At 42.2% G+C, this 27,043-nt stretch overlaps 1 protein-coding gene across 1 annotated transcript in view; it reads left to right on the top strand.

Moving 5' to 3' along the window:
* The window catches only part of usp43a (ubiquitin specific peptidase 43a), a 99,971-nt gene that overhangs the window by 29,455 nt on the left and 43,473 nt on the right, over nucleotides 1-27,043 (top strand). Inside the window, exons 3-5 of the mRNA XM_086211270.1 lie at nucleotides 8,487-8,590; nucleotides 20,932-21,024; nucleotides 24,429-24,564. Of these exons, the coding sequence (XP_086067396.1) occupies nucleotides 8,487-8,590; nucleotides 20,932-21,024; nucleotides 24,429-24,564 (333 nt within the window). The remainder of the gene's footprint in view (nucleotides 1-8,486; nucleotides 8,591-20,931; nucleotides 21,025-24,428; nucleotides 24,565-27,043) is intronic.

Below are 27,043 nucleotides of genomic sequence, written 5' to 3'. Positions count from 1 at the left end.
CACACTTGAGGGAGAAGCGTGGCAGCATCTCTACTCAGTCCCACACCTGTTTCACTGTCTCTCATGTTCTCCTGTCAGTTCCACTTCATCACCTCACTAAAAGTTGTCACTTTAGCAACGTGGCTGCAAGATGAAGAGCGTTTAATGAGAGTATTTCCATGAGAGTTAGGCTCTGCTGTAACTCTGAGATGCATACCTGTGTTCGTGTGTGTGTGTGTGTGTGTGTGAGAGAGAGAGAGAGAGAGAGAGAAAGAGAAAGAAATAATGAGCACAGTTGTGTCGGTACATGTGTAGTATGGGAGTGTTTGCGTGAACTCCTCTCTGGTTGTGTAGGATGACTCAGCTGTAGCTGGCAGCTAAGGTGAACATGTTAAGCCCTTGAGCCAGCCAGTTGATTAGAAATGTGGTTTGAGACGATAACTGAATCAGCGTCTTTCCTCACTGGCACACTATTTCTTTCCTCGAGTTTCTTTTTTCAAGTGTCAAAGGATGTGCTTACCTCCTCAGCTACTGCTTATGTAACTCAGCACGCACACTTATTGCTTAAAAAATGACATTTCTTCATTATTTTAAATAAACTCCTTCAAGTTACTTCGGCGTGATTGAAGAATTGATAACCTGTCAGCTGTAGGTACGTCGAGCACTGTCAGTGTTCAACGTTTTTTGGGGTATAAATTCATTTGCTGTTGCTGAAAAAGAGCAAGTAACTGAAAACCAACAAAAACATGCACCCACTGTATAGACTCGAAAGGTTGAACTTTCATCCACACGTCTGTCCTTCATCAGTCTGTATGCTCAAGTGTTTGTCAAACTTCTGTCTTTCTCTTTGAAAAAAGTAGTCGCACACTTAGTCATGCATATCGTGACTTACTTTCCCGTCTGGTGGTTAGTGTCACCGCCTCATATTCTCAAGAAACAATGGCACTTTTGTCTCAGGCTGCATTCAGACCTGGACGGAACAACACCTGTTACACCTGTTGGGCTGAAGTTTATTTGCTTTTTAACTTCTGGTGCTTTTCATGAGAACAACACATAGTGCACTTGTAATACTGCTCCGTTCATAGCGGATGTTGGAAATCCACGGACTTCGTTTTGTCGGGCCGACCAACATGTGAGCAGCTCCTCCATACACACTCCTGGCTGGCTCGTGTGAGTGCGTATGAACTGATGTCAAAGGCTTCATGAGCTACGTCCACTTGGACAACCTTCTGGTCACCAGAAGCCCCTAAATAGAATATAACTATACATCTGTATGTGTCCAACTGGCAAACAATCATTTTCACACCTTTTGGCGAAGACGCGAATAGTGGAGCTGCCACTTACAGCAGTGTGTTGTCATGTTGCCATGACTACCCAGGGGTCGAGGTGCATTTGAGACTGTTTGTTGGCTGATTTTACTGCGAGGCCTTTGTGTAGTTGTTTATGAATGTTTTTAATAAAACTCACGTTAACAGGATGTTTAGTGAGGTTGCCTAGCAACGAACCTCAAGTGGAGCAGGTTCATTGCTTGTGCTGTTCCCAGAGTAATTTATTCAGAATATGTCAGCTAACGTGTAAATGGCGATATTCCCACAGCCACCACGTATGTAAACACTTAACTTGGAATATTATTTTAACCAGAATATGGACATTAATTTAGATATGGCGGCATGTATGTGTGGTCATCGTCCAAGCCAGCTGACTAAAGCTTTACTGGCTAGAATTATCGGTCAACTTTCTGGAGGGATTTACTTTAGAGCATCCCACCTACCATTATCCTTTTGTTTATTCTATCCAACCTTCCTCTCATGGTTCGAACCACACTTTTCACACACACACACACACACACACACACACACACACACACACACACACACACACACACACACACACACATACACGTACTGTACACGCACATCCTTGTACTTATATCACTGTAAGGACTTTCATTGACATAATACATTCCCTAGTCCCTAACCCTAACCATCTCAACTCACTGCCTGACCCTAACCTTGACCCTAAACCTTACCTGAACCTGATTCCAACTTTGACCCTAAAACCAATTGACCTTCAAACGGCCCATTGAAGAAGTGAGGACTGGCTAAAATGTCCTCATTCTGTTAGTTAAATGCATATTATAGTCCTTGATATTTAGCAAGTACAAGAACACGCACCCACACACACACCCACACACACACACACACATCAAACACCCACTCCTTAACATGTTTTGCTTGTTTAGAAATAAACAGCCCCCCCTGTGTGCCACATAAGGTATAAAGACACCTTCAAATGTGCGACCACAGACCACGAGCCAACCTCCCACACACTCCCAGCACTGCACGCTGCAGAGGAACGCCTGAGCACTGCCTCACATGATTGTGTGCCACAGGGACTCAGCAGGGGTTTGATAACAACACATGTTTTCATGTTTGGATTACAGGAGTATGCAGACTCCAAATAAAATCCCTGCTATTCTCCTCTACTGATGAAATGTGATTATTATAATCACCCTGGAAGGCAAGAGATAGCTTAAATCATCAGCAGGGAGGACGCTTCTGTTCCCGAGTTCTTATGAATTGAACACATTGACAAATGAGTTGCTCTTAATGAAGACATCCGCCGGTCATTTACTGTCCGATTGAATAAACTGGATACGAACACACACTTTTAGTCTTTCACTCCTATAAATTTGTATCTGCTGAGTAACAGTGTTGTCACACTTGAGTGTGGAGACCTTTTCACCGGCTCCATCTCTCAAGCAATCCTACTCAGTCTCGACTCAACTAGAGCGTCACGGTTTGACTCCTTGAGATATTATTTTTCTGCGCTAGAGGAAATTATTTGTTCTGAAACTCAAAAACTTTGAAAAAAAAAAAAAGCATTACAAAACTCCGTCCAAGTACTTCATTTTTTTCAATAACAGATAACACATGATGTAATAGCAGGCGCTGCACCGTATATTGTCAGTGAAAATAGAAAATATGGGGTTTGGTTATTTCAGTTGTGTGATTTCATTATTATCTCCGAGTGGCAATTTTGTTGCAAAGCCAGCAGTTAAAGATGCATATTAATAAATTAAAAAATGAGCAGTAAATACCTATTAATATCTATTAAAAAAAACAAAAACCTCGCAAGGTAATTTAAAAGGTCAGATGCTGCAGAGACAAATGAGGTCTTTAGTCTGTTAGTCCAGCGGCTCTGCAGAATGTACAGAAGTGGAACTGCAGCCGGAAGGGAAACGATAAACGGTGTCCAGTGCATGGAGACAGTGTGAGGAAGCATGGCTAGATAATATCACCATAACCAAACCTGGTCATCAACGTGGCAGTGACAAGATGCTGATCATTCAATACCAATTTCAGATCACAAGAATGAAAGTAATCATCATTTTTGATAGCCTTTTGGGGGGGGGGGGGGGGCTGCTCCAGCACTTGTCTCTAACGACAGACAAGGACATGAAGACAGAACGCTGTCGTGGGTGAGATGGTGCAAGCAGCTCGGCAGTGTCCTGGGACTGAGGCAATAGTGCTGACTACACACACCGGTGCAGCAGTGGAGGAGTTGGCCTGTTTCCTAGTAACAACATTTCTTGTAAAAGGCTAATTTAGCTGTGTTAATTAGTTTACTAGAAAAAACAAACAAACACCCGCTTTACTCACTGAACTTTAATTTCAACTTGAATAACTCAGTTTTGAGTCATTGTGTTTGTAACTCTGCATCCTTGAAGTGTACCGGAGTGTACCTCTGGCTCTGTCAATAAACTAAATTTTGTTCATAAAGCCATAGTAACCACGTAATAGACCTTGTTGGGCTTTGCAATCTCAATATGGTATGACATCCTCCGCCCCACAGAAGACGGGGCTCCCAGAACGCCCAGAAGACATGCATCACATGTCTCAAGCGCCATGTAACAATTGAAATTACATGATAACAAAAAGACACAAGTGTACTATGAACGTGTGCTGCTTCAGAATTCACCAACTAAATCCCAGATTTACAACCTTGTCCCCTCCCAGGACCCTCAGCTTGGCAAGGAGACAATGGAGGTTAGAAAAGAACAACAAAAAGACAGACTTGGTATGTAATAAGTATGCACTGTATGATAGCGAGGGTGCACTGTGCACACAGTCCCTGGCGATCCTTCACATGCCGAAAGCGTGGTGTTCTCACAGATACTCAAAAGAGCCATGATTCATTTTCACTCCTCATGTGACGTGGTGATGTCATCACTCTTAGCTGGAGCTGATACTACCGGAGAGAAACAACACAGTTATTGGGCAGTGTGGAGGTGCTGCAAGAAATTCTGGGGCTTCTATCAATAAGAATACAGATGCTGAGGCAGGGCTGCATGTAAATCTTTGAACATCAGTTCCAGTTCATCAGGGAAGCTGGTAGACGCTGGAGTCCCTGAAGCAACAGGAGGCAGTGGAATATGGCCTAGATATTTTTAACATTCCGACATTTTTGGCTTACACCAATGTGACAATTGAATAGTTTAGCGCTTCTTAATATTAGTATTCACTTGTTATTTCTGCGGTTGGTTCCGGCATCTATTTTTAGCTGAAGCTGGAACGATGTTGTGGTTGTATTCATTATTCCCTGTGAGCTAAATAAAGAGACAGTACACTTAGTGGTCTGTCTCTCTATCTCTCTTTCTGTTTTTCTCCTCTCTTTTGTTTCTCTGCTTGCATGTGCATAATGTATAATCGCACACATACAGTATGTTTTTCTGGTCCTACACACACGTGTGCAGTTTACTTTTATGTCGGAGGAAGATGCATTTCGATCCGTGCAGTCAAAAGTTTGGCCAGACTCTGTTTTCTGTTTTTAGTGTGGAAAAAGGGAATCCATTCAAGTAGTTAAAAGCGTTACATTGAGGGAAATGAACACAATGGTGTTTATTAGAATATAGCATCCATATTTTACAGGTATTGATCAATCAAAAGGCAGAATGGTGCAGTCCATTAAATTGTAGTTCATCTTTAGCGACACGTCATGTGTGCTAGGTATCCTGAGGAGAATAGTTGAGTTAAGTGTGTTTATTTTGAAAAGAAATATACGGAAATGTATTGTATTTCATTCATACAAACATGTATTTAAATGAACAGCTCGATTTATTTATTTTTTTAATCAACTGAATTGAGAGGACGCTCCCTGTTGTAGTTCACAGATGGAGAACTGAAGTCCAGGTTGCCAAATTTGTATAACGCACCCACCGACCACTTTATTAGGTACACCTTTCAATTCCTCATCCAATCAAATGGCAGCAACTCAATGCATTTAGGCACGTGGACGCAGTTAAGATGACTTGCTGACGATCACACCAAGCACCATGGAATGAATTGGGAAGACAGGGGTGGCTTTGAACGTGGCATGGTTGTTGGGCTGGTCTGATTTTTTCAGAAGCTGCTCATCTACCAGGATTTACACGCACAAACATCGAAAATGTTTTTTTTTTTTTTTAAATTCAGTTACTATTATTTTTTTGGTTTAATGGTGGAGGCAAATGTTCAGAAAGCGATATCTATGTTAGGATAAAATAATTCAAGGTTTTAAAAAAAGCAAAACAATCATTAACAATTATTTTAGAATCTTATCGTACAGGTGGTCCCAGTCTCAAACCTGTTACGCGAATGTGGACGAGCTCCTCTCAGCCTTCAGGGGCGCTCACATCCTCTCAGCTCCTCTGTGATTAGAAACATGCTTTAATCAACGCTGCAGCTTAGACCGACTTGTGTTTATATCTTCCCATCTTTGATTGAGAAGGTCTCTTGAAAAATGTTGCACACCAGCACTACATGGAATTCAACTTCAAACAGCCTGCGTGGTACCGTGTGGTCCCCAGGTGTCAAAGAAACCCTCCCAGTTCAATCTCTCTCCAGCTCACAAGGCTTCTAAACTGTCCATTACTGCTGATGTGCTCCCGAGGGAGGTTTGCCCCTCCTACCAGTTTACACACACTCACACACACACACACACATCTCGCTTTCTTGATTCTTTGATCTCCTGCATGTGTTGAGATAAATTCGTGTAAAAGCATTTGGACGTACTGTTTTCAATCAAAACTGCAGTACCTTTTTTCTTAGTACCTGTTGGGTTAGCGAGATCAAATCAACAACTAACTCTAGTCTCATGCTGTCACTTTTCCCAAGATGAGCGGTACAATTCCTGTGTTTTGTTGTGATTTAAAAGATAACAAGCTTTTTAAGATGCAAGTTAAATCGAAACAAAACAAAAAAATTAAAAAGAAGACGCGCGCGGAAATGAGCTGAGGTGCCAGTGTCTGAAAACAGTCACACATGCTCATTTTGGTTTATGCATTTGTGCTTCATTATATATTCTGGAATGTGCCATCCTAGGAGAAGTTTTCAAAGATGCCAGAAAAGCAGCTTGTTGTTCAAAGCAAAACCAACAGCGATTGAATTCAGTTTGAACAAAAGGAAAAGCTTCATCAAAGTTGGATAGTCATTATTTCCAAAGACACAATGCATTAAGTCTCATTTGGCCAGAGATAATGGAGGGACCATGCAGGCTGTTTCCCTCAGTGAATGAGGACTTTTGTTTGCTGCTTATTGTGTTTATTGAGTCCACCACAAGAATTGGAAACTCAATATTGTGTAACGTGCATTTGTTTGCATGTAGCCCCAAATGAAAGTTTGAAACCTCATCTTGAATAAACAGAACAAGTTTACAAAGTGATGATCTCAGAGATTTATTGAGAATCGAGTTTTGTTTTTTTTGTTGTTGTTTTTTTACAGTTACATCCTGCTTTACACATCCCCCCGTCAGCAGGATAATCAAAAAGGCACAGAGGTTTTGGATGAAATGTCAGCATATAATTCACAATGAAGAGCAATCAGATAGATTTTGGAGTTGATCCGTACCTGATGATGTCATATTACTCGTCAGAAGTATGCGCTCTCCAAGGGTCCCCTGCAGTTGAAAGTTGTAGAATATTTATATATATATATATATATATATATATATATATATATACAGTATGTGTGTGTGTGTGTGTGTGTGTGTGTGTGTGTAAGACTGCAGTTGACCTGTACACAGGCGCAGGCCAGACGTGACCTTTCCTTCCCTCGAATGTGTGTCTCATCAGTCATTACCACCTGGTGTTCACCGACTGCTCCTGTGTCTCCCTGAGCTGTAGTCCTCCATATTTTAATGAAAAGCCTCTTAAATTTTCTTATATTTGTCAGTGAAGTGTTGATGCCGACCCGCTGACGCCTCCCAGTGTGTCGATGCTCAGATATTTCTGTGACCCTGATGTGAGCTGACTGTTCAACTGTGTACCATTTAACCCCCCTGCGCCCACCCCCCCAACCCCCCCTCTCCCTGCCGCATGGAAATTCACCCTCACCGTTTTTGTCTTCAATTAACCAGCTCACTTATCACCAGCACACATTACACGGTAAAATCTGCAGTGTTTATTCACTATAATACAATACAATAATATTCACTATAATACAAAGGCATGTTTTAAAAGAGCTTGGATGGGCACTACTTTTTGGTTAAGTGAAACAATGGTCAGAATAGCTCGTTAAGAGGTCGTGTGAAACGTCAGCGGAGTGATACCTGTGTGGTTGAATTTACACTCGAACAGTAAAGATACTGAACTTCAAGTCATCATTAATAACTGTTAATATCAGCGAGGAAACAGTTGGTGACTGACTGCATTGGCCAGTAATGTGCAGTGGACGTGCAGCAGAGAGCGAAAGTACACTTCACTGACCTGGATTTTTTGGTGGATGTGTGTCTGGCCAACCCACATGGAGGAACTCTGCAAGAGTTGACAGACTCTGACCAGGCATGTTCTACCCTGGTGAATTTTGTGCGCCAGCACCACAAATACAGAGCAAGAGTTCACATTAGCTCATGTTAGCCCTGATTTCTGTCACTTTTTCGGAGCTTGATGATGACATCGACAGATCAAAACTGAGACGGTCCGCTTCAGTTTAGTCGATAGCTACCGTATTTGTTAAAGACTGCACCGACAACAGATGCAGTTTACAAGTGGACTGGTCGGCAGATGTGTGTGAGGCAGCCATTCTAGAAGTTGTTTTCCTGTGTCTTGTTTGTAAAGGATTCCTGGAGGTTAAATTATTCTTTGGTGTGTCTTTATCTGCTATCAGCCATTTCAGTGGTGGAGTCAGAGCTGACCTTCGGCTCTGATGCCACTTTTAATGTGCAACATTTTGCTTTTGCTTTCTTTTGCTGTTATGAGTTGATGTTTAGCAAGTAAATACAGATGAGTAAACCACTCGACTGCATTCTCCATTTTGTATAATAAAAGAACCGAACACATTTCTAAAAGAAAATCTGCAACTTTATTTTTTTTTTTAAATAGGACAGCATTCAGTAAACTAGTGTTTATAATCTATGTCCAGATATCTTCGCGAGGATGTGGATTCTTTACTTTCATTTTTTTCTGATATTTCTGAATCTTTGAAGTGTTTTCAATAAGTGATCATTTATCTATCTTCCGTTCCACACAGGGACCCGGGTCTTTGGAGGATCCTTCCAGTTCCAGGTCAGCCAGCACACAGCAGCCTAGAGATCGACATAGTTTTGTCCAGGAACACTTCCAGGCCCAGTACAGGTGAGAAATCACCCTCAAAACTTGTTATACTTACAGGTATATGGGATTTGGTGTGGGGCATTGATGTTACATCTGGCGTTTCCTTGATTTCGGACATATGTTTGAAATGAAAATTCAGTCAAATGTATATGACTTGACTCTTGACACTCTCCCGGTGGGTGGAATACTATGCAGGAACAGTTTGAAAGGCTTTCATGTCATTATAAGCAGGAAGTTAATATTAGCTCAGTAAACTCCGATGGTTGGTCCTTTTCAATGTGTTTTATTGTTTTCCTGTCATTCCATTTTTCTTCAGCTCCTAGCAAAGCGTGCAGCTGCCTCTAGCAAAAGCCTCGCAAAATCCGACTGTTAGTACTGTATACCAATATTTACATTCCAGAAAGTCGCACTCTTTATGACTCATGTCTGTTTTTTTCTCTTTTATTTACAGCCTGCATAAAAAAACCCCAGCATAAGCATAAACTCAGACTTTTTGTAAGAAGAAAGACCAGAACCAATTTCAGTCCATACCGATGAAGACAAAAGTAGCAAGCTGTGTTGTCTCCTGCGAATAAGAATCAGGACCTTGAAAAAGTAGGGCAGACAGACCTGCGATAGGATTCCGGGGGATTTCTCGGTAGTACGAGCTTCTGGCTTCTTCTTGCTTCATTCATCACTAAAACAAGTCAGAGACGGGCTCCTCTGGTTTAATAGACTCGCTAATGGAACCAACTCTAGACCTTTCACTCACCTTGACAGCACACTTGGCTGCCTACATTCACTTAAGCTCTCCCTTTTTAGCCTCTTACTTGATTCCTGACCGCTGTAAACATGACACCGCTCGTGGTTGCCGTGGAGAAAATTTACAGGACGTCAGTCCAGATTTGAAAGGGTTTGGCCGGACTGAGGTACACACGTTCAAATATTCAGCGAGAGTCAAATATTCAGATAATAATAAAATTCAAATAATGTCTGTCAACTTAGCCTCTGGGAACAACGGCCCTTATTTCCGGGTTTATCCAGCAGGTACGTGGTCCGTACAGCAACTTGAGATGTTTGCGTGGACGTGAAAGAGCGGATCGTTTCAAAATTAGCCAGTTTTCGCTGAGAGATGTGTGCAAATAAATAAATTTTAAAAAAAGAATGAAAATCTAAATCAAAAGACTACAGCCATTTTTCGGTCCTTGCATTTTGGCCAGTACATTCTGCCTCTTTTGTGCCCCACACGGACTGTTTACATGGATGCGACCAAAACTCGCGCGATTGGTCAAAGTTACTGTCCTGACACCCCCCTTTTTTTTTTTTTTTTTACAGATTCTCTATTTATATGGAGAATCTGTTTATAGAGATTAGTCCCAGTTCAATAAAAGCATGTGGTGTTTATTCACATTGCTGTGAGTTGAGCTCATTAGTCCTCCCTCTCTCCAAACTCCCTCACTCCTGATGTCTTGCTTGTTTGTTTTAATGTCCCATCCTGAGATTCAGCCAGGCAGCAACACCCAACATGACTGTAGAGCAAACATGAATAGTGAACCTGAATCTTGTGGAATATAAGTTAACTGAAGATATGGGTTGTAAGTGTATCTTCAAGACTCCATGAGAGAGTCAAGAGAGTCGTGCCATAAATACACAGTATTTAACCCCCCCCCCCCCACACACACACACACCCACGCACATACACACATTACAGTGTCAATAACAAGGTCAACAACTAACACTTGTACAGCATTGACTGCTACACCGAGAGGCTAAACAGCCATTAGTTTGTGGCATTATCTGATTGGAAGATAATGGATTGGACTTTATCCCAGTGGAGCGCCAGCGCCCACAACACTCATCACAGCCTGGCTGAAAAAGCTTTAATCTATTCATTGAGTCACTTGTTTTCTCTGACTCGTTCAGAGCACACACACACACAAACACACACTCAAACACGCACACGTGTGCACACACCTGAATGTTGATGTGAAATAATCAGATTAGCTGCCAATTCATTAGCTGATCAGAGTGACAACGCTGGAGGGAAATTTGCACACAAACACAAATCTCTGAAAATACCTATTGCATCTTCAAACAGCTTGTGGGTGGTCTCTGTTAATCCACTTCACTCCTGCTACCCACACACACACACACACACACACAAACATAAACACTCATCCCACATTCCATGAGTGACCCCTCACCTTCTCTTTTGTATTTACAGGAATATATCTCTGTATGTTAGTGAAGGCAGGCTAATTAACTTTGTCACACTTACGCACACAAGCACGCATGCACTATAATTACTTCTTTGATTCACACCTCACACTTGAGCTGTGAGTTGCTTTAGTAGAGTGTTAATTCAACTGTGAGGCATTACTGGTAGTAACGTGCCAGCTAACAAGCTCATCATGTAACTTTTAATCTAAATACTGTGTATTCAGGGAGGAGGAGGAGGAGGAGAGGAGGGAAAAATGGGTGAAGATGAGATGTCTCACGGCAGGGAGTCTTCCTCTTCTCAAATGTGTGGGTGTCTGGTGATGTAAAACATGGATGAGCTGGTTTGAAGAAGCATCTGACACAAGAGACTCGGAGCTCCTCTCTGAGAAATGAACGTGAATACTAATGAGAGTTGGTAACGAAATGGTTCCTAGACCCGGAGGTCATGCCAAATACTATTTAATATCCAGATCACTTTTTACTTGGAAAAAAAAAAGACGTACATTTTAGATTTTGTCTTTTTTTCCTCAAGTTTAAAATCAAGCGATATGGGAGAGTCGGATTGATGGTGGAAGCACTTTAATAAATTACTCTCAAGTCTGCGAAATAGCGATGGGCGTTGTTAACATATATATTATTTTATAGCTAAATGATGAATTGTGTGGCTGCAGCCCTACACCTTTGAGCTCATCTTTTATGATTAAATGCATCCTAATATACTACATTTAGGGATACAGAAGGTCTAATTTTCAACTTTACTGGCTGCATTATTCAGCAACTTGTATAATGTATCAGCAGATGAAGCACTGTCTGTCTACTCTGGTTTCATTACTTCACATAACACAAGTTGTGCTCTAATTTAAGCCATGAAGTTGATTTGTTTGAGGCCACATTCTCTAGCGACTCGCTCTCATTTAATGTATAATGGACAAAAACAAACACAAGGTCTAGAATTTGTCGGTTAGTCTCGGTGTCTTCGGTTCTCTTCTGTAAAAAAAAACAAAACAAAAAAACAAACCCTACCATTTATATTCTCTTCTCATCCATCCTGGCTCCCTCTTTAACAGCCCACCTCCTCTTCATGTAATCACTGGGGTGTCATTGTGACACTTTGCTTCCTAATGTAGACTAACAAAAGAGCAATCCCTCCCTCGCAATCTTGCAGGGTTTTATTTTTGTTACATTGGCTTCTTCTTTTGTTTTGTCTGTCTGTGCTCTACGCTGGCCTGCACTTCACTCTCTGTCTATATCAATTTGTTTGGTCTTTCTTTCATTCTCTCTTTCTCCCTTTCTTTCTTTTCCTCTTTCCCTCGTCTTCCTTCCTGATTCTTTTTATAGCTCGCAGAGATGCTCCTCAGAGGCATTCGTTGAAGTTGTCTGATCTGAATAAATGTTTGCGATTAGAGCCCGGGCTGGTTTGTGGTTTGGGCTGCCGATGTGGGAGTCGTGCCGAAGTCGCTGCATTGTGCCACTGTGTTTAAATGAGTCTTTGTCAAAGCGTCCCTCCTCCTCCTTCTCCTCCTCCGTCTGTCACTCTCAGTTTGTGGCATCTATTTTTAATGGCCTGAGAGATGAGTGGAAAGCCCAAGCCACTATCCAGAAAGATAAAATAATGTAATAACTGTGTGCTTTTATTGCGACGCAGATTCATTGTGAAACATTCAGGATAATATTACACTGTATACATAATAAGTCTTGTCAGTTCTATGAGATTTTGTGGTTCACAGATCTATTTAAACAAAGTATCACAAAGTAAAGTCAAAAAATACATGCAAGCGCACAGTTTTTCTTGTGTACTTAAAAGTGAATCCAAACAAACTTCAAACTTATACAGCTTTTTTTTGGGGGGGGGGGTAGTGGCGTATGATCTACACTTGTATCTCAAGTGGATTTGATTCCAATTACAATTCACCATCATCATGAGTTGTCTCCCCCTCACTCTCCAATGCTACTGCACATAGCTACGTTTTCATCCACAAGCAAAACATTTCAAACTTCCTTAGTCAGACAACAACAGTCTGGAATTTTTCCAGCTCCATTTTGTTCAGCAACAGCTATCTGCGCGACTCCCATCACCTCCTCCGTTCTGTTGTGTGCGCTGCCGTTCGTTCACACATGTGAATGTGTCTCTTCGTATGGAAGTCAAATATTTCATGAAACACTCGGGAGCTAAACTCGCTAGCGCTTCACGACATATTTAACCCTCTGAATTATGGCTGGATATAACTTCTGCCGTGAGCATCAATCAGTCACCCTCTCCAAGACAATTTAGCTTGTAATCATACGTTTGTGTAGTTGCACTTTGCTTCGCCGGGGCTCCTAAACGGTGAATGTTCCGCTATATTTTCTACTTTTCTCTGAGAAAATAAATACATAAAACCATACAGCAATCGTTACTTGAGCATATACGTGGGAATTTGGTGTAATACCTTTGCTTAAATTATATATGTGTGTATATATATATATATATATATATCAGATATCTGATCCAGTCATTTGGCCCAGCCGATATCTGGGCCTGTCACAACAATTACTACATCGATGTATCATAAAATAAAATGACTTGAAAACCTGCAAACGTTCTTAAAATGACAAAATATGCCCTCAATTATAAAATGTCAGCAAAATTTGAACATCTGAAAAAAAAAAATCTATTATTGTGACAGGTCTACCAATATTAGCACATCTCCACCCTGCAGTCCTGCAAAGGGTCAGGCTGCAAAACAAAAATAAACCCCTTAAAGTTGATCATTCCTGGTTTGAATTGTTTCTCTATCACGTCTCTTGGAAGATTCAGTGTGTCATATTTCCTATAAGAGTGCAGACTTCCTCTCAGTGTCAGCCATATGCTGTAGTCTGCAGGGGCTCTTCTTCTCCCCCAGAGGTGCACCCAGGTTGTGTTGAGGCCGACCTCTGTGGGGAGTCACACAACTCAGTAGCGGCTGAAAATATGGCCAGACGTTGACCTTCCTTACTTTGAATTTGATGCTTTCAGCACCCAGCACAGAGCTTTCTTAGGGCACCAGCATTCTCCCTCCCGCTGATACCACCCAGCTTTGAAGTGGGTGCTCTAGCCACATAGCGAAAGGCATTATCAAATGGAAGTATGTCTTTGATCTTTTTTCTTTTTTGTTTTGCAAACATAAAAGTCATCTGCACAGTCAAGTGCCAATTTATACTGTACTTAAGAGTGGGCCAACTTGAAAGTACAGAAAGAAAATGCACTTCATACCAGTATCCTCACGATCCCCAGAAGTTAAGATACCCCTGCTAGTTTTTAAGTCAGGGGTAGGATTACTCAGAAGGTGCAGTGGCAGTGTAGTAACTGAGGGGTCACTGGTTCAATCCGTGCTTCCTTGTGCCCTTGAGCAAGAGCCCCGAATTGCTCCCAATGAGGAGGAATTCAGCCACCATGTGTGTGAGTATGCAACGAGCCAGAAAATACTACAGGAGTAAATTTCATTTCTATTTCACGACCTTCATCCTGATGTACGCATGAAAGCATTGTGGCAACATAATAATCAAGGAAATCTTTGAATCATGTTTTTCTCACTCAGACTTGAGATTGCAGTTGTCTCACATTACATAACAAGAAGTCCTAGTGCAGGAAAATAGGGAACAGCAATCTCAGCACAGTCCAGACCACGAAGTCCCAATCTTTTCTTTTTTTTTTCTCCTAAAGTTCCTCAGTGACGGTACGAGACATTCTCTTCGATAATGGGTTTCTTCTCCTCTGTGCACGTCCTTCTGCAGCTCCTGGTAATACAAATGTGAAAGTATTTGAGATTCTCACACACTGAGTGGCATTTTTTCACAAAAAATAAGGAGATTTGACTTCAACTTGAAGATTGAATATACATCTGTGTCACAGAATCGTAAAGATTAGGAGTCCGGTTCTGTCTCTTGACCTTCACGAGGACAACAATGTGTTTCCACACCATTATGATACTGTACTGTATCTCGCTACTTTTTCGTATTTATGCCTTTTTTTTGTATCTCCCGTACCACCCCCGCCCACACACACACACACACAATATTGTTTTAGAAATTAATGAACAGACAGTGTACGTGATGACTTGTAACTGGCCTCAGTTCTGTGACATTCCTTCACTTCTTGAGCCTTTCTATCACTGTGTAAAGAAGCTCCTTCATGGTATATGAGCCACCCTGGCTCAATCTCTGGACAAGGAACCCTGCTGTACGCTGGCAGGCTGGTTGGGGAGGAAAAAGGAGCTCAGCGGGTAACCTCCTACTGCACATGCTCTCTCTCTCTCTCCAGGAGCAAGTCAGTGTGGAGAATCAGTTTTACCTCACTCCTGTGCCACATGTCCTGCAGCTTCGCCCACAACCTCAGAAGTATTTTGTGCTATGAAAGTCCTGTTTTTTGAGATTTTTATTATGTGTTTTCAGTACATAAAAGGAACTGAAGTTGCTGATTAAAAGCACCTGCAATGCTGAGGCTGAACCTTTTCTTCAGAGCGCTACTGCAGCTGCAGCGCGCTGTCCTCACCATTGATCGGAGCAGTGGGCTGCTATGACACGTACCCTTCTGTGGTTTATTCATGCTGTGACGTGGTTCCAGTGTTCAGACTCAGCACAGTCGGCTTCTGACAGCAGGTGATTTGGGTTTAGATTGTTGATTCGGTCTCATTTAAAGCGCTTTGGTAGGAATGATGTTAGATCTCTGGATGTGGTCAAGATAGCCGTACCTACATATTGTCTTATTCTTGATCTAATTATTAAAATTCAGCGCAGGAATAAATGCAACTTAACCATGTCCCAGCATCACACTCCAAGTGACGGTTGAATTGAAATAATTGAGCTCTGTTTTACTAGACTAACTACTGCGCTGACACTTTATCTGTCTATTTATGCATCCACACCTTGTATTAAGATGTGTTTTTAGTGATTGGACTGCAGTCAGATTCTGCCTGGTCACATGATCAACCTGTGGGGCGAAATACATCAATGATGACCAACGGGGGTTCACATTTAATGGTGGTGTATATGTAGGTTTGACACCTGCTCTTCACCCGTGAAGGTCCCCATTACGATGCTCTCCCTCCAGCCTTGTCCGCGTTCCTGCATTGCGAATGTCCGGTGAACAGCAGCAGCCCTGAGCGCAGCGAGCCAGATTAAAGCAGCAGCACAACGCTTTGTTTGCCTCCGCTTTCGTCTGCACTCCACCAGTTGAAGACAGCTTCCTCTCCTACTTTGAAAGCAGCTCCATAAATCATGAGCATCTTTTTTGTTCGTTGTTGCTGCTTTACCAGCACCACACGAGGTGATAACCTATAGCCGGAAACGTTTCTGAAGACTTTCATCAGGAGAAGAAGAAGAAGAAGTTAGAAGTGAGGGCCGAAGTGGCTCCATGTTGTCAGTCTCCTTGCATGATTTGTCTGCTGTCAGCTTCTTCATTGTCATTCTTTCCACGGTTAGGTGAATATTGACCACCTGAAATATGACGAATAGCTTCTATTGTTTCTACATGTTTGTTATTTATTTATTATCACATTTCTGAGTCACTGTACTTGGACAGAGCCTCGTTGTTGTTAGCGCATCAACTTTGATAAAGAAGCAGAGTATGTTTGGATGTGCGTGTAGATATTCATGATCCATTCATGCTTAGGGGTTCATCTTTTATTTCCGGTAGCAATAATGCAGGTCACCTAGTTCTTGACAGGTATAATAAATAACAAAAGCTACTGTCTAATAAGGTGCACCAGTGCCAGGGTCCTTGTGTTGTACATGCTGGTTCCCTGGCTTACTTGCATTTAATGGAATAGGGTCATCAATATTAGTAGATACACCTGTGTTCTTCCCACAGGTGAAAAGGTCTGCTGGTAGTAGGTGTAGCATATATCAGAACATGTTGCTCCTCAGAAACTGAAGAGTAGCGAGTTGCTGAGTATCTTGATGAAGAGAAAAAGGTTTAAAAAAGACTCTTTAATTGTATTGATATCATCACACCAGCAGCAGCGGCAGCAGTCGCAGGCTCTGTGATGCACAAACGGACGATGCGCTTGATGTTTGCTGCACATAAATATTCAGAGATGGAGGGGTGGAGCGTGGCACGAGGAAGAACTCCTTACATTTAGGGGGAGATCAGTGTATCGTAAGCAATAGCATTTTTTTTTTTTGCTTATATACACAGTCTGTAATTCCTGTCAAGTTCAGTCAGAGGTTGCTGTTGATAAAGGAATAGTGTGTAACAAACTCTGAATTAAAGCTCCCAACCTTTATTTTTTCCTGTAAAAGATGCTAATTGGGTTGTTTTATTTAGCGCCTTTCCACCTCAAATTACTTCACCAATGTGATCTCATTCAGCCAGTCACGCACTGAGGATGTAGGCCGCCACGTGTGGTGCCAACCTACTCATCAGGAGCAGTTAGGAGTTCGCTGTCTTGCTAGAGGACGCTTAACGGGGGAGGTGGGAACCAGCGCCCCTACAGTTGCTAGACGGCCACTCTACCTCCAAACCACGCCCTCCCAAACACTTGCTGTGAACATCCCAAGAATAAATAAATACATTTTGTAAGGTTCAATGTAGTACAATGTAGTTTTATCAATTATATCTGTATTTTTTAACTCTTCATAGATTGAACAGTTAATTAATACACCCATTAAACTACACCTGTGCTGAATGTACTCATACATTCCTTGAAACTCCTGAATCTGTTGTTAAATACTGTAATTTTAAAACACCTTTTTGCGAGAATCCCTAAACCGCTTTGAATTACTTTAAAAACTACAATCAGGCAGCCGTTCCCTGCACCCATCCGTATTTTCACGCATAGTTCTGACTGGTACTTCAATAGAAATACAGTAAATGTGGAACAACATCAGCTGGATCGCACACACTGCAGTGCAGGAATACAGGGAACCTCTACACCCAGCTGCTGCTGCACGCGTGTGTGTTTGTGGTGGAGCTGCTCTAAACTTACAGAGTGACGGTCATGTTTTTGGACACCAGAATCTTGTAGACACAGTGGGAACCTTGCTTTCTGTCAATCAGGCACACATCATCATCAGGAGCAGGAGCAGGAGCAGGAGCAGGAGCAGGAGCAGGAGCAGGAGCAGGAGCAGGAGCAGGAGCAGCGCATTCTCCGCCTGAACAGAAACACTGTCATCCACCTTTTTTCACATTTTTCTTTAGGCTGATGTGTGAATTTTTGTGTAAATAATTACTTTGGATGTGCAAATTGTGTGTGTGTGTGTGTGTGTGTGTGTGTGTGTGTGTGTGTGTGTGTGTGTGTGTGTGTGTGTGTGTGTGTGTGTGTGTGTTAACAAACCGGCATCATTAGTGAGCCCGTGTCTGGCTGCCACGGCACACTGGGTACAACAATGACAGCGAGGAAACGTGGAGAGTTTGAAAACTGCTGTATTATTTGCAGCATATTTGTGTGTATGTTTGGCTTGTTTGTATCTCTACAAAGTTTGACACAACTCAGCAGCCAGAAATGAGAGACCGGCAGAAGAAACAAGCATCTGGCCACACACACACACACACACACACACACACACACACACACACACACACACACACACACACACACACACACACAAATGTTGACAAATTCTAAAAAAGCTGTCAGTGATAACCGAGCATCACACAGCAACACTGCAATCATCTCTCATGAGACAAAGCTTTGAAAGAGGAGTGCTGCATTGTTTTAAGAGCCACTGTAAAACAACACTGGAAACAACCAAGGCCAAGTTAACAAGTTGAACCCTCCAGTTTCATCAAGCTCAACATAATCCTCCTGCTTCTGTTGGGGATAAACACACATGGATGAAGGATAGGGGTGGATGGAGATGAAGTTGGATGGATGAATGGATGTATATGGATGGATGGCTGTAGATGGATGGGTGGGTGGATGGATAGACGAATGGCTGTAGATGGATGGATAGATGAATATCTATGGATGGATGGGTAGATGGCTGTAGATGGATGGATAGATGAATATCTATGGATGGATGGGTAGATGGCTGCAGATGGATGGATAGATGAATATCTATAGATGGATGGATGGATGGCTGCAGATGGATGGATAGATGAATATCTATAGATGGATGGATAGATGGCTGTATATGGATGGATCGATGAATGGCTGTAGATGGATGGATAGATCAATATCTATAGATGGATGGATGGCTGTAGATGGATGGATGGATATGGATAGGTGTAATATATGGATAGGTATCAATAGATTTGGATGGAAAGATGAATGTGACAGATAGATTAAATGATGGATTGATGATAGAAGGATGGATGTTATGAAAGGATGGATGATGGGAGGATATGGATAGATGTAATATAATATATAGGTAGCAATTGGTTTGGATGGAAAGATGGAGATATAGATTGATGGATAGAAGGATGGATGGTTATGAAGGGATGGATTGATGGAAGGACAGGTGATATGAAAGGATGGATGGTTATGAAGGGATGGATTGATGGAGGGACAGGTGATATGAAAGGATGGATGGAGATGAAAGGATGGATTGATGGAAGGACAGGTGATATGAAAGGATGGATGGAGATGAAAGGATGGATTGATGGAAGGACAGGTGATATGAAAGGATGGATGGAGATGAAAGGATGGATTGATGGAAGGACAGGTGATATGAAAGGATGGATGGTTATGAAGGAATGGATTGATGGAAGGACAGGTGATATGAAAGGATGGATGGAGATGAAAGGATGGATTGATGGAAGGACAGGTGATATGAAAGGATGGATGGTTATGAAGGGATGGATTGATGGAAGGACAGGTGATATGAAAGGATGGATGGAGATGAAAGGATGGATTGATGGAAGGACAGGTGATATGAAAGGATGGATGGTTATGAAGGGATGGATTGATGGAAGGACAGGTGATATGAAAGGATGGATGGTTATGAAGGGATGGATTGATGGAAGGACAGGTGATATGAAAGGATGGATGGAGATGAAAGGATGGATTGATGGAAGGACAGGTGATATGAAAGGATGGATGGTTATGAAGGGATGGAATGATGGAAGGACAGGTGATATGAAAGGATGGATGGAGATGAAAGGATGGATGGATGTGTTTTTAACATCTTTGAATAAGCTCTCAGCTTCCATGACTTCACGTGTGTGAGAACTGTCCCCGTCAGCTCTCCTGATGAATCCAGGAGCTCAGTCTCTAGACGTCTTACGGTCGCCTGGATGTTTTGTCTCGATTGATTTGGAAAGCATGTCAAATATTTCTGGTGGTGTTGGATTTCTCTTCCCTCTGCTGCCCCGCGGTCAGGCAGTGGATGGCAGCGTTAGTCTGTAACTCTGATAGTGGGCTGCAGGCCGGGCTCCTGTTTGTTTGTCCCCCTGTCATTCCTCTGCTCTGATCCGGTCCTCTCCTGCCATCTCAAAGACCTTGACGGGTGTCTTTTTCCTCTGTCAGCTTTGCTTTCTAGTTTTTGTCAACTCCGTTGTCCCGCCTCCAAACGTCTGTTCATTTTCAATCCATCCTCCCTCTGAGCCCTTACACTTTGTTGCCCTGCTCTTCATCTCCGTCTCTTTGCTCTCCACATTTGTTTCATCAGCCTTTTCACAACCTTCTCTGGTCTCGTTTCCAGTCTCCGGTTCATTCACCCGCTCTCCACCTCATTTTCTCTAAAAACCGTCTCACTATCTGCAACGTCTCACCTGCTTAATTACATTTTTTTTTTTCCTCGCTAAAATTTTATCCCACCTCTGCTGCTCTGTATCCAGATGGCTTGCTCCAGTGCTCAGTATTCACCATCTGAATGGAATAAGCACATACAGCTGCATGCGCTCTTCTTCTGCACGGTGGTACGGAGCAGTTAATTTCTGCTGCTCATTTCCTCCATATTCAAGAGGATCTGGCATCTATGGATGGTGGCTAATATCTGTGGGCCAATATTGTGATGGTGTGAATTTGAAACAGCTGCGTTATTGTCCTGGCTGCTGCTCTCTTTGAAATATTCAAAGCGTGTGAGGTTTTTGACTGTAAATGGACCAAAATGGGTCCAAAAAAGACAGATAATGTGAAAACGATGTCATGGAAAAGTAAAAACAGTGTTACATTTCATTATTAAAATGAGAGAATATATTGAATTAATCAGAAATTATTAAAGAGTGACGTTATGGTGGTCTTTTTCTCTCTCTCTTTTTCCAGGTCTTCTCTTACGTGCCCTCATTGCCTTAAGCAGAGCAACACCTTCGACCCGTTTTTATGTATCTCCCTTCCTATCCCTCTACGACAAACCAGGTGAGGAACAACACACATATTCATTCGAACAGCTCGTCTAATGTTTACTGTTGATGTGTCCACCAAAAGCAGATATCATCTGTATTCCTGCCTCATTAAGTTGATGCGTCTTTACCTGAGCTGATGGATGCTATCGTCAGCTAGCACGTGTGTTTGGAATGTTCTGGTTCAAAGGGTTGATATCAAGAGTCAGGCGAAAGCTTTTATTAGCTCCTGCAATCTGTTGAAATATGCCACCTGATATCAGTGATGTTGAAGACGCATCGATTTACTGCAAAAGCGCATTAAAATGGAAATAAAACACACAGATGCACACACTCGCACAAACACCGCCAGCTATCTAGCGCGGCCATTTTCAAGCGATAAATGTCAGCCATCAAAAGTCCCCTGACCAAAGTCTTGCTGTGTTGTTTCCATTTTTAACCAGGAGCTGCATGTCAGCAGGGCTCCTGTGTAAGACAGTACGACTTTGACATTCAATATGAAGAGAGAGACAAAGAGAGGACAGAGATGCAAAAAGAGGGAGCGCATTGTGTCAGGTTGATACAATTGATTAGCCCTATAGATGATATCTTGCATCAGCGTATGTTAGCTCCGTTAAAAAAAAAAACCCACAAAGCTAAAGGATGTTTTATGGTACTTTATAAACACCCTCGCTAAAGGATCTTTCTTCAGGAGTTCACGGCTGCAAGCATGACTGAAACAAATACATTTTTTGTTCAAAAACGGCAAGTCTGTGTTAACTCCAGTCGATCATTTCACATTTTCCTCGGCTGAAGCTTCAAAGTGCTAACCTTCCACTCAGTCTTCCAGCGTGCTCTCTGACAATGTGTGGTCTATCCCCGTAGAGAGCGGTGCCTAGCACAGAGGGAAATTCATTCAAGTTCAGTGGGGACTTGCTACTGGCCCCACACTGACCTGTCACACACACACTAATACACACATGGACACACACTGCCCTCATTGCACCGTCCTGCTGCAGCAGTATCCCAGTAGAATGCCTGATAAGTCTGAGGTCCCCGGAGACTCAGCAGGGTCTGGCTGGCAGCAAGGCATCAAGGCCTGGGTGTTGCAGATTAAACCAGTGTGGCAGAGGAGGAAGAGCAGGGCGAAAGAGTGTTTGAGTGTTTGCTTACATTGTTAGCTTGCACTGGTCAAGTTAACATCTCTTAATGAATTTAAAAAACTGCTAAAGAGCTTATTCTGATGCTTATCAGTTTGTGGTTAATTCAGTAATTATGTGTCACACTGCCCTTTGCTGGCCTTCTTAGTGGTACGGCAGGTAGTGTACTAAAGCAGCATGGGCCAAATGATTCGCCACCGTATATGTGCGTATTTGTAATTTTTCAGCAGAAGTCTGAAAGAACTCGTGTAAGGGAAGAAAAATAGCCACAAATCTCAAAACCAGCTGGCTCCCTCTTCTTTTTACAACTTAGCGAAAGTGACCTGCTTGTTCATTATCCTTATTATCAAGTCCTGCCTCTGTGGCCCCCCCCCCCCCCCCCCAACAGCCCTCATCAGTGTAGCCATGTGCTAAGACAGCCGTGACGAGCCTCGTCCCCTCGAGGTGTATTTAATTCGGTGGTACTGATTTGAAAAAATTAAATTACTCGCTTTTACTTTCACCGGCCTGCTTGTCTAGCATGATAGTAATTTAACAAGCAACATGGCCCTGGAGGTTCTCTGCTACAAGTGTTTGGCTGTTTCAAAGTGCGGGACAAAAAATCTTTTGAAGTTAACTGAGAGCAGCTGAAAATCCTCCACCAAATGATGTGAAATATATATTTCAATAGAACACTGTCGTACATTTACTGAATCCGGCGAACTGAAACAAATGTCGGCCCTGTAACGTGACAGTTCTCAAAATCTGAACAAAAATATCCGACTCAGGGACACATATTATATGTGATTTGTACTAAGTAGGCTGAAACATGTAGAAACTCACAACCTCAAAGGTGGAAACCAGCAGGAGGCTGGAAGGCTTTGTAAGATGACATCTCTATTTCCCGTTCAAGTGCCACCCCCCCCCCCCCCCCCCACACACACACACACACACACACACGCATACACATACGCACACCTCTCATACCGTTTCATTTCACATCTTGGTTTCTCATCTCGGAGAATCTAACAACATAAACAAAACAGCACCTCAGACAGGCTGTCGTCTGCCCTGTCAGCCTCCCTACTGCTAAGACATTACCCACCTGAATAATGCATGCTACCAAAGAGGAAGTCGAGGTTTCGCCAATTACACCGTCTTCATCCCAGATGAGATGTTGTGACCTTACTCTGTCACCTGTCTCTCTCTCTCTCTCCCTCTCTCTCGCTCTTTGTCCTTTCCTGTCTAGTTGCTCTTGTTTATGTGGCGCCTCCTCCGTTACAGATCTTTTTTATTTTCTCTCGCCATCATTGATCTCGTTCCATCTCCTGCTCACTCATTTTCATCCTCCTACAGGAGCTGTTGAAATGTCCCACAACACAAAAACCTCCTGTGGGACAAACATCAATGTTCTGGTTCTGGCTCGATATGTTCAGTCACGCTTCGGTTTACTCATAAACACCGGAGACAAACACTCACTAAAGAAATAAATGAAATAACTTGGGATATGAAGTGAGACTCAGATCATATTATTTATGCTAATAAGGTTTAATTTTCTACAACAGTACTGTCAGAGGAAATCACTCCCCCTGAATTTATCAGACATTAAAAAGTTCAACAGTGCATTTCTGTCTTGTTTTATTGGACATTTTTTTTTGTTTTCTGTTTTAAATACATTAGCATCCAGCTCACTTCAATGCATTTCTCAAACAAATTGACATCATGATTTATGTTGCCCCTGGGGTCCCACAAGTCTGCATAATTGCATTCATCTCTCTGTTCTGGTTGAAGTGTGTAACATTTGATGCGTTTATGTGTGTGTGTGTGTGTGTGTGTGTGTGTGTGCGCGTAGAAATATACAAGTAACAAAGTCTGAGTTTGTTTGGAATCTGTAGCCATAAAAAAGATAGTTGACAGAGTTTTATCATCCGTCTTCCCGTCAGTCTTCCAACATTCCCCCTACACACACACACACACACACACACACACACACACACACACACACACACACACACACACACGCATCCTTGTACTTATATCTTTGTGAGGACTTTAATTGACGTTACATTCCCTAGTCCCTCACCCTAACCCTAACCATCTCAACTCACTGCCTGACTCTAACCTTGACCCTAAAACCAAGTCTTGACCCTCAAATGACCCTTTGAAGATGTGAAGACTGGCTAAAATGTCCTCACTCTGTTGGTTAGATACGTATTCTAGTCCTTAATATGTAGCAAGTCCAAGAACACACACACACACACACACACACACACCTATAAATCCTCAACTTTTTGCTTTGCAGGCCAATGTGTGTGACCTTGGTGTTCAGTACGAAGGGTCAGAGGTATTTGCGGGTGGGTCTGGCTGTGCCTCTTTTTGGTTCCATGTCCTGCCTGAGAGCCATGGTGGCAGAGAAGGGAAGCATCTCTCCAGACCAGGTATACACACACACACACACACACACACACACACACACACACACACACACACACACACACACACACACAATATCAGCATTGAAAAGTATCGTGGTAGCATCTCCTCTCAAACAAATTTAAAAACAATCAAACAATTGTAAGACCACTCCATTCTTGATACCCACAGAGGGTTTTCAGTTGATGAGGCCTCTGACGGAGTCACAAGGTTCTCTATCGTTGTCCCACCTCAAAAGACGTGTGAAGGAGATGTCAGTCCAGCACTGTCTGTAGACACTGCTAGAAAAGGGCTTGTTGTCACCTCTTAAACATCAACATTGCATGCCCACAGTTTGTTTACTTATTAATTACTGTGTAATTATTGATGTATAATCTCTTTAATGAACAAATGTTTCCATCTGACGTGTCAAGTTTCCGTTAGTGGGATTTTTCAAGCGCTCACGGAAATTAATGGACACTTTTTTAACTTATCTAAATGTTAGTAGCAGCTCTAGCTTCCAGTGACATTTAGGAGCAGATGTACCAACACATTGAGGCTTCTGGCATTCATGGGAGAGTTGAGGGAAAAAGTTGGAATTTCTTGCAAAAGTTTGAGAGGAAATGTGCCAGGAGAGACTTATTATATATTCTGTTGTATGTGTGAAAACTTCAGGGAAGCGCACACGCACACACACACACACACACACACACACACACACACACACACACACACACACACACACACACACACACACATCTGTTTTGCAGTGAAATTTCTCCGCCTCCACAGATTATGTGATCAGAAGGTTTAGTCAATTCAGTGTAAGACGGAAAGCGGACTGGCCGATTTTCCCTCTCTCTCTCTCTCTCTCTCTCTCTCTCGCTCGCTCGCTCTCATATGCATTCCTCTTTCCTTTCATTGGAATCAAGCCAAAGTGAACATGATTAATTACATCTGTACTTGTGTGATAATGTCCCATCTATTATCTCCTAGGAATGTCTTTGCCTCCTCAGCTCTTAGCTATAACTAATTTAAGGTACTGCTAATATAAAAAAAAAAAAATCCAAACAGAACACCCTTATATCAGGCTGAGCAACTCTACCTGTCACACATCTACGCACGAATGCCTGCGCGCTTTTCGCAGAAATGTCAACAAATTCAAACTGGCTTAAGGAAGAACTTCTAGAGAGGTGTACGTTTGTCAGTCCGGCACATTTTTGTTGCCATGATATGAAAATACAGTCAGTGAGTGCACGGGTGCACTACCTTAAATGCGTACTAACAATACTGCTGTAAGAAATTGTTGTTTGTACCATTGAAGTCCAATCCACTCTACAAGAAAATAAAAGACAGACAAGGAGAGGAAGCCTGTGTAATGTCTGTATGCTCGTAAAGTGTTTTTTTAATTCAACAAACTATCCTTTCAATTTCCTCCACTTCTAGATTGATGCATCGCATTCCATCTGTTTACTTTATTCATACCGACAATTTGCAGAATAGCTAATCAGCTAATGTGTTGTGATTTTTTTTTCTTTTAGTATTTATATGCACTTAAGGCTTTCTTTGGAGCTAATTAGCAGAAGATAATTGGCCAATTGTCTGAGTCTGGGACGATGGATTCACTTCAATTTACAGAATGACATTTAGTGAAGTTTGCCGGGCTCGTTGGGCCTCATCCTGAAGCAGCTACAGACTGGTTCTACCCACCCAAATCCATCCAATCAAACCTTTGTCTTTGTGTAAAAGAATTCAGAAGAGGCAACTAAACACATCTATGGCCTAAACTATGCGTGGAAGAGTCAGCGTACAGTAAAAATAGAACAGTAAAATCATTAAAATACACACCTGCAACTGTTAAGCTACTTTTTAAACTCGCTCTCTTGTCAGCGTTGGACTCGTTTGTTTTATCGTGTTTGTATTTCTGACCACGGCAGTGACGTTCGTGATTCAAGTTAATATTCCTTTTTTCCTCCATTTAGATCTTTCCTAGACAGACCACACTTCATTATGCATGATATTAAGCCTTCATTTTCAACTTAAAGCAGTTTGTTACTGTTTTTTTTTTCATTTTATTTTTAGATTTTGGCACTTTTGCATGGGCATCGTGCTTTGTATTTTCACTCGTGGGGTTTATTAGATCTTATTTATTTCAGGACTGTCTTTATGTGCTGAAGATGATAGGAAACTCCTCCGGTCTCCAGTTTGTTTTGTTTCTTTTTGGTGGGACACATTAATACAACAAGCAAGTTATCTTCAATCTCCACTCATACACACGCACACACACACACACACACACACACACACACACGTTAATCGCCTTTTATGTGTCACTGTCCTCATTAAGCGCCTGAGCAGTTGTCATTCCCTCACTTACTTCCTCTTCGTTTAACAGTAAACAACATGGGCATTCTGACGCACGATTCTGCTGGATTATTTACCCTAAAAATAAAATATTTTTTCTATTATCAGTCTCGGAAAACATCGGTTATGAAACCTCTAGCT

Source organism: Aulostomus chinensis, chromosome 8, assembly GCF_037954235.1.
Source record: "Aulostomus chinensis isolate RoL2024-O1b breed Wild chromosome 8, RoL_Achi_v1.0, whole genome shotgun sequence".
NCBI lineage: Eukaryota > Metazoa > Chordata > Actinopteri > Syngnathiformes > Aulostomidae > Aulostomus > Aulostomus chinensis.
The sequence above is the reverse complement of the archived record's forward strand: the minus strand, read 5'-3'. Positions and strand labels throughout refer to the sequence as shown.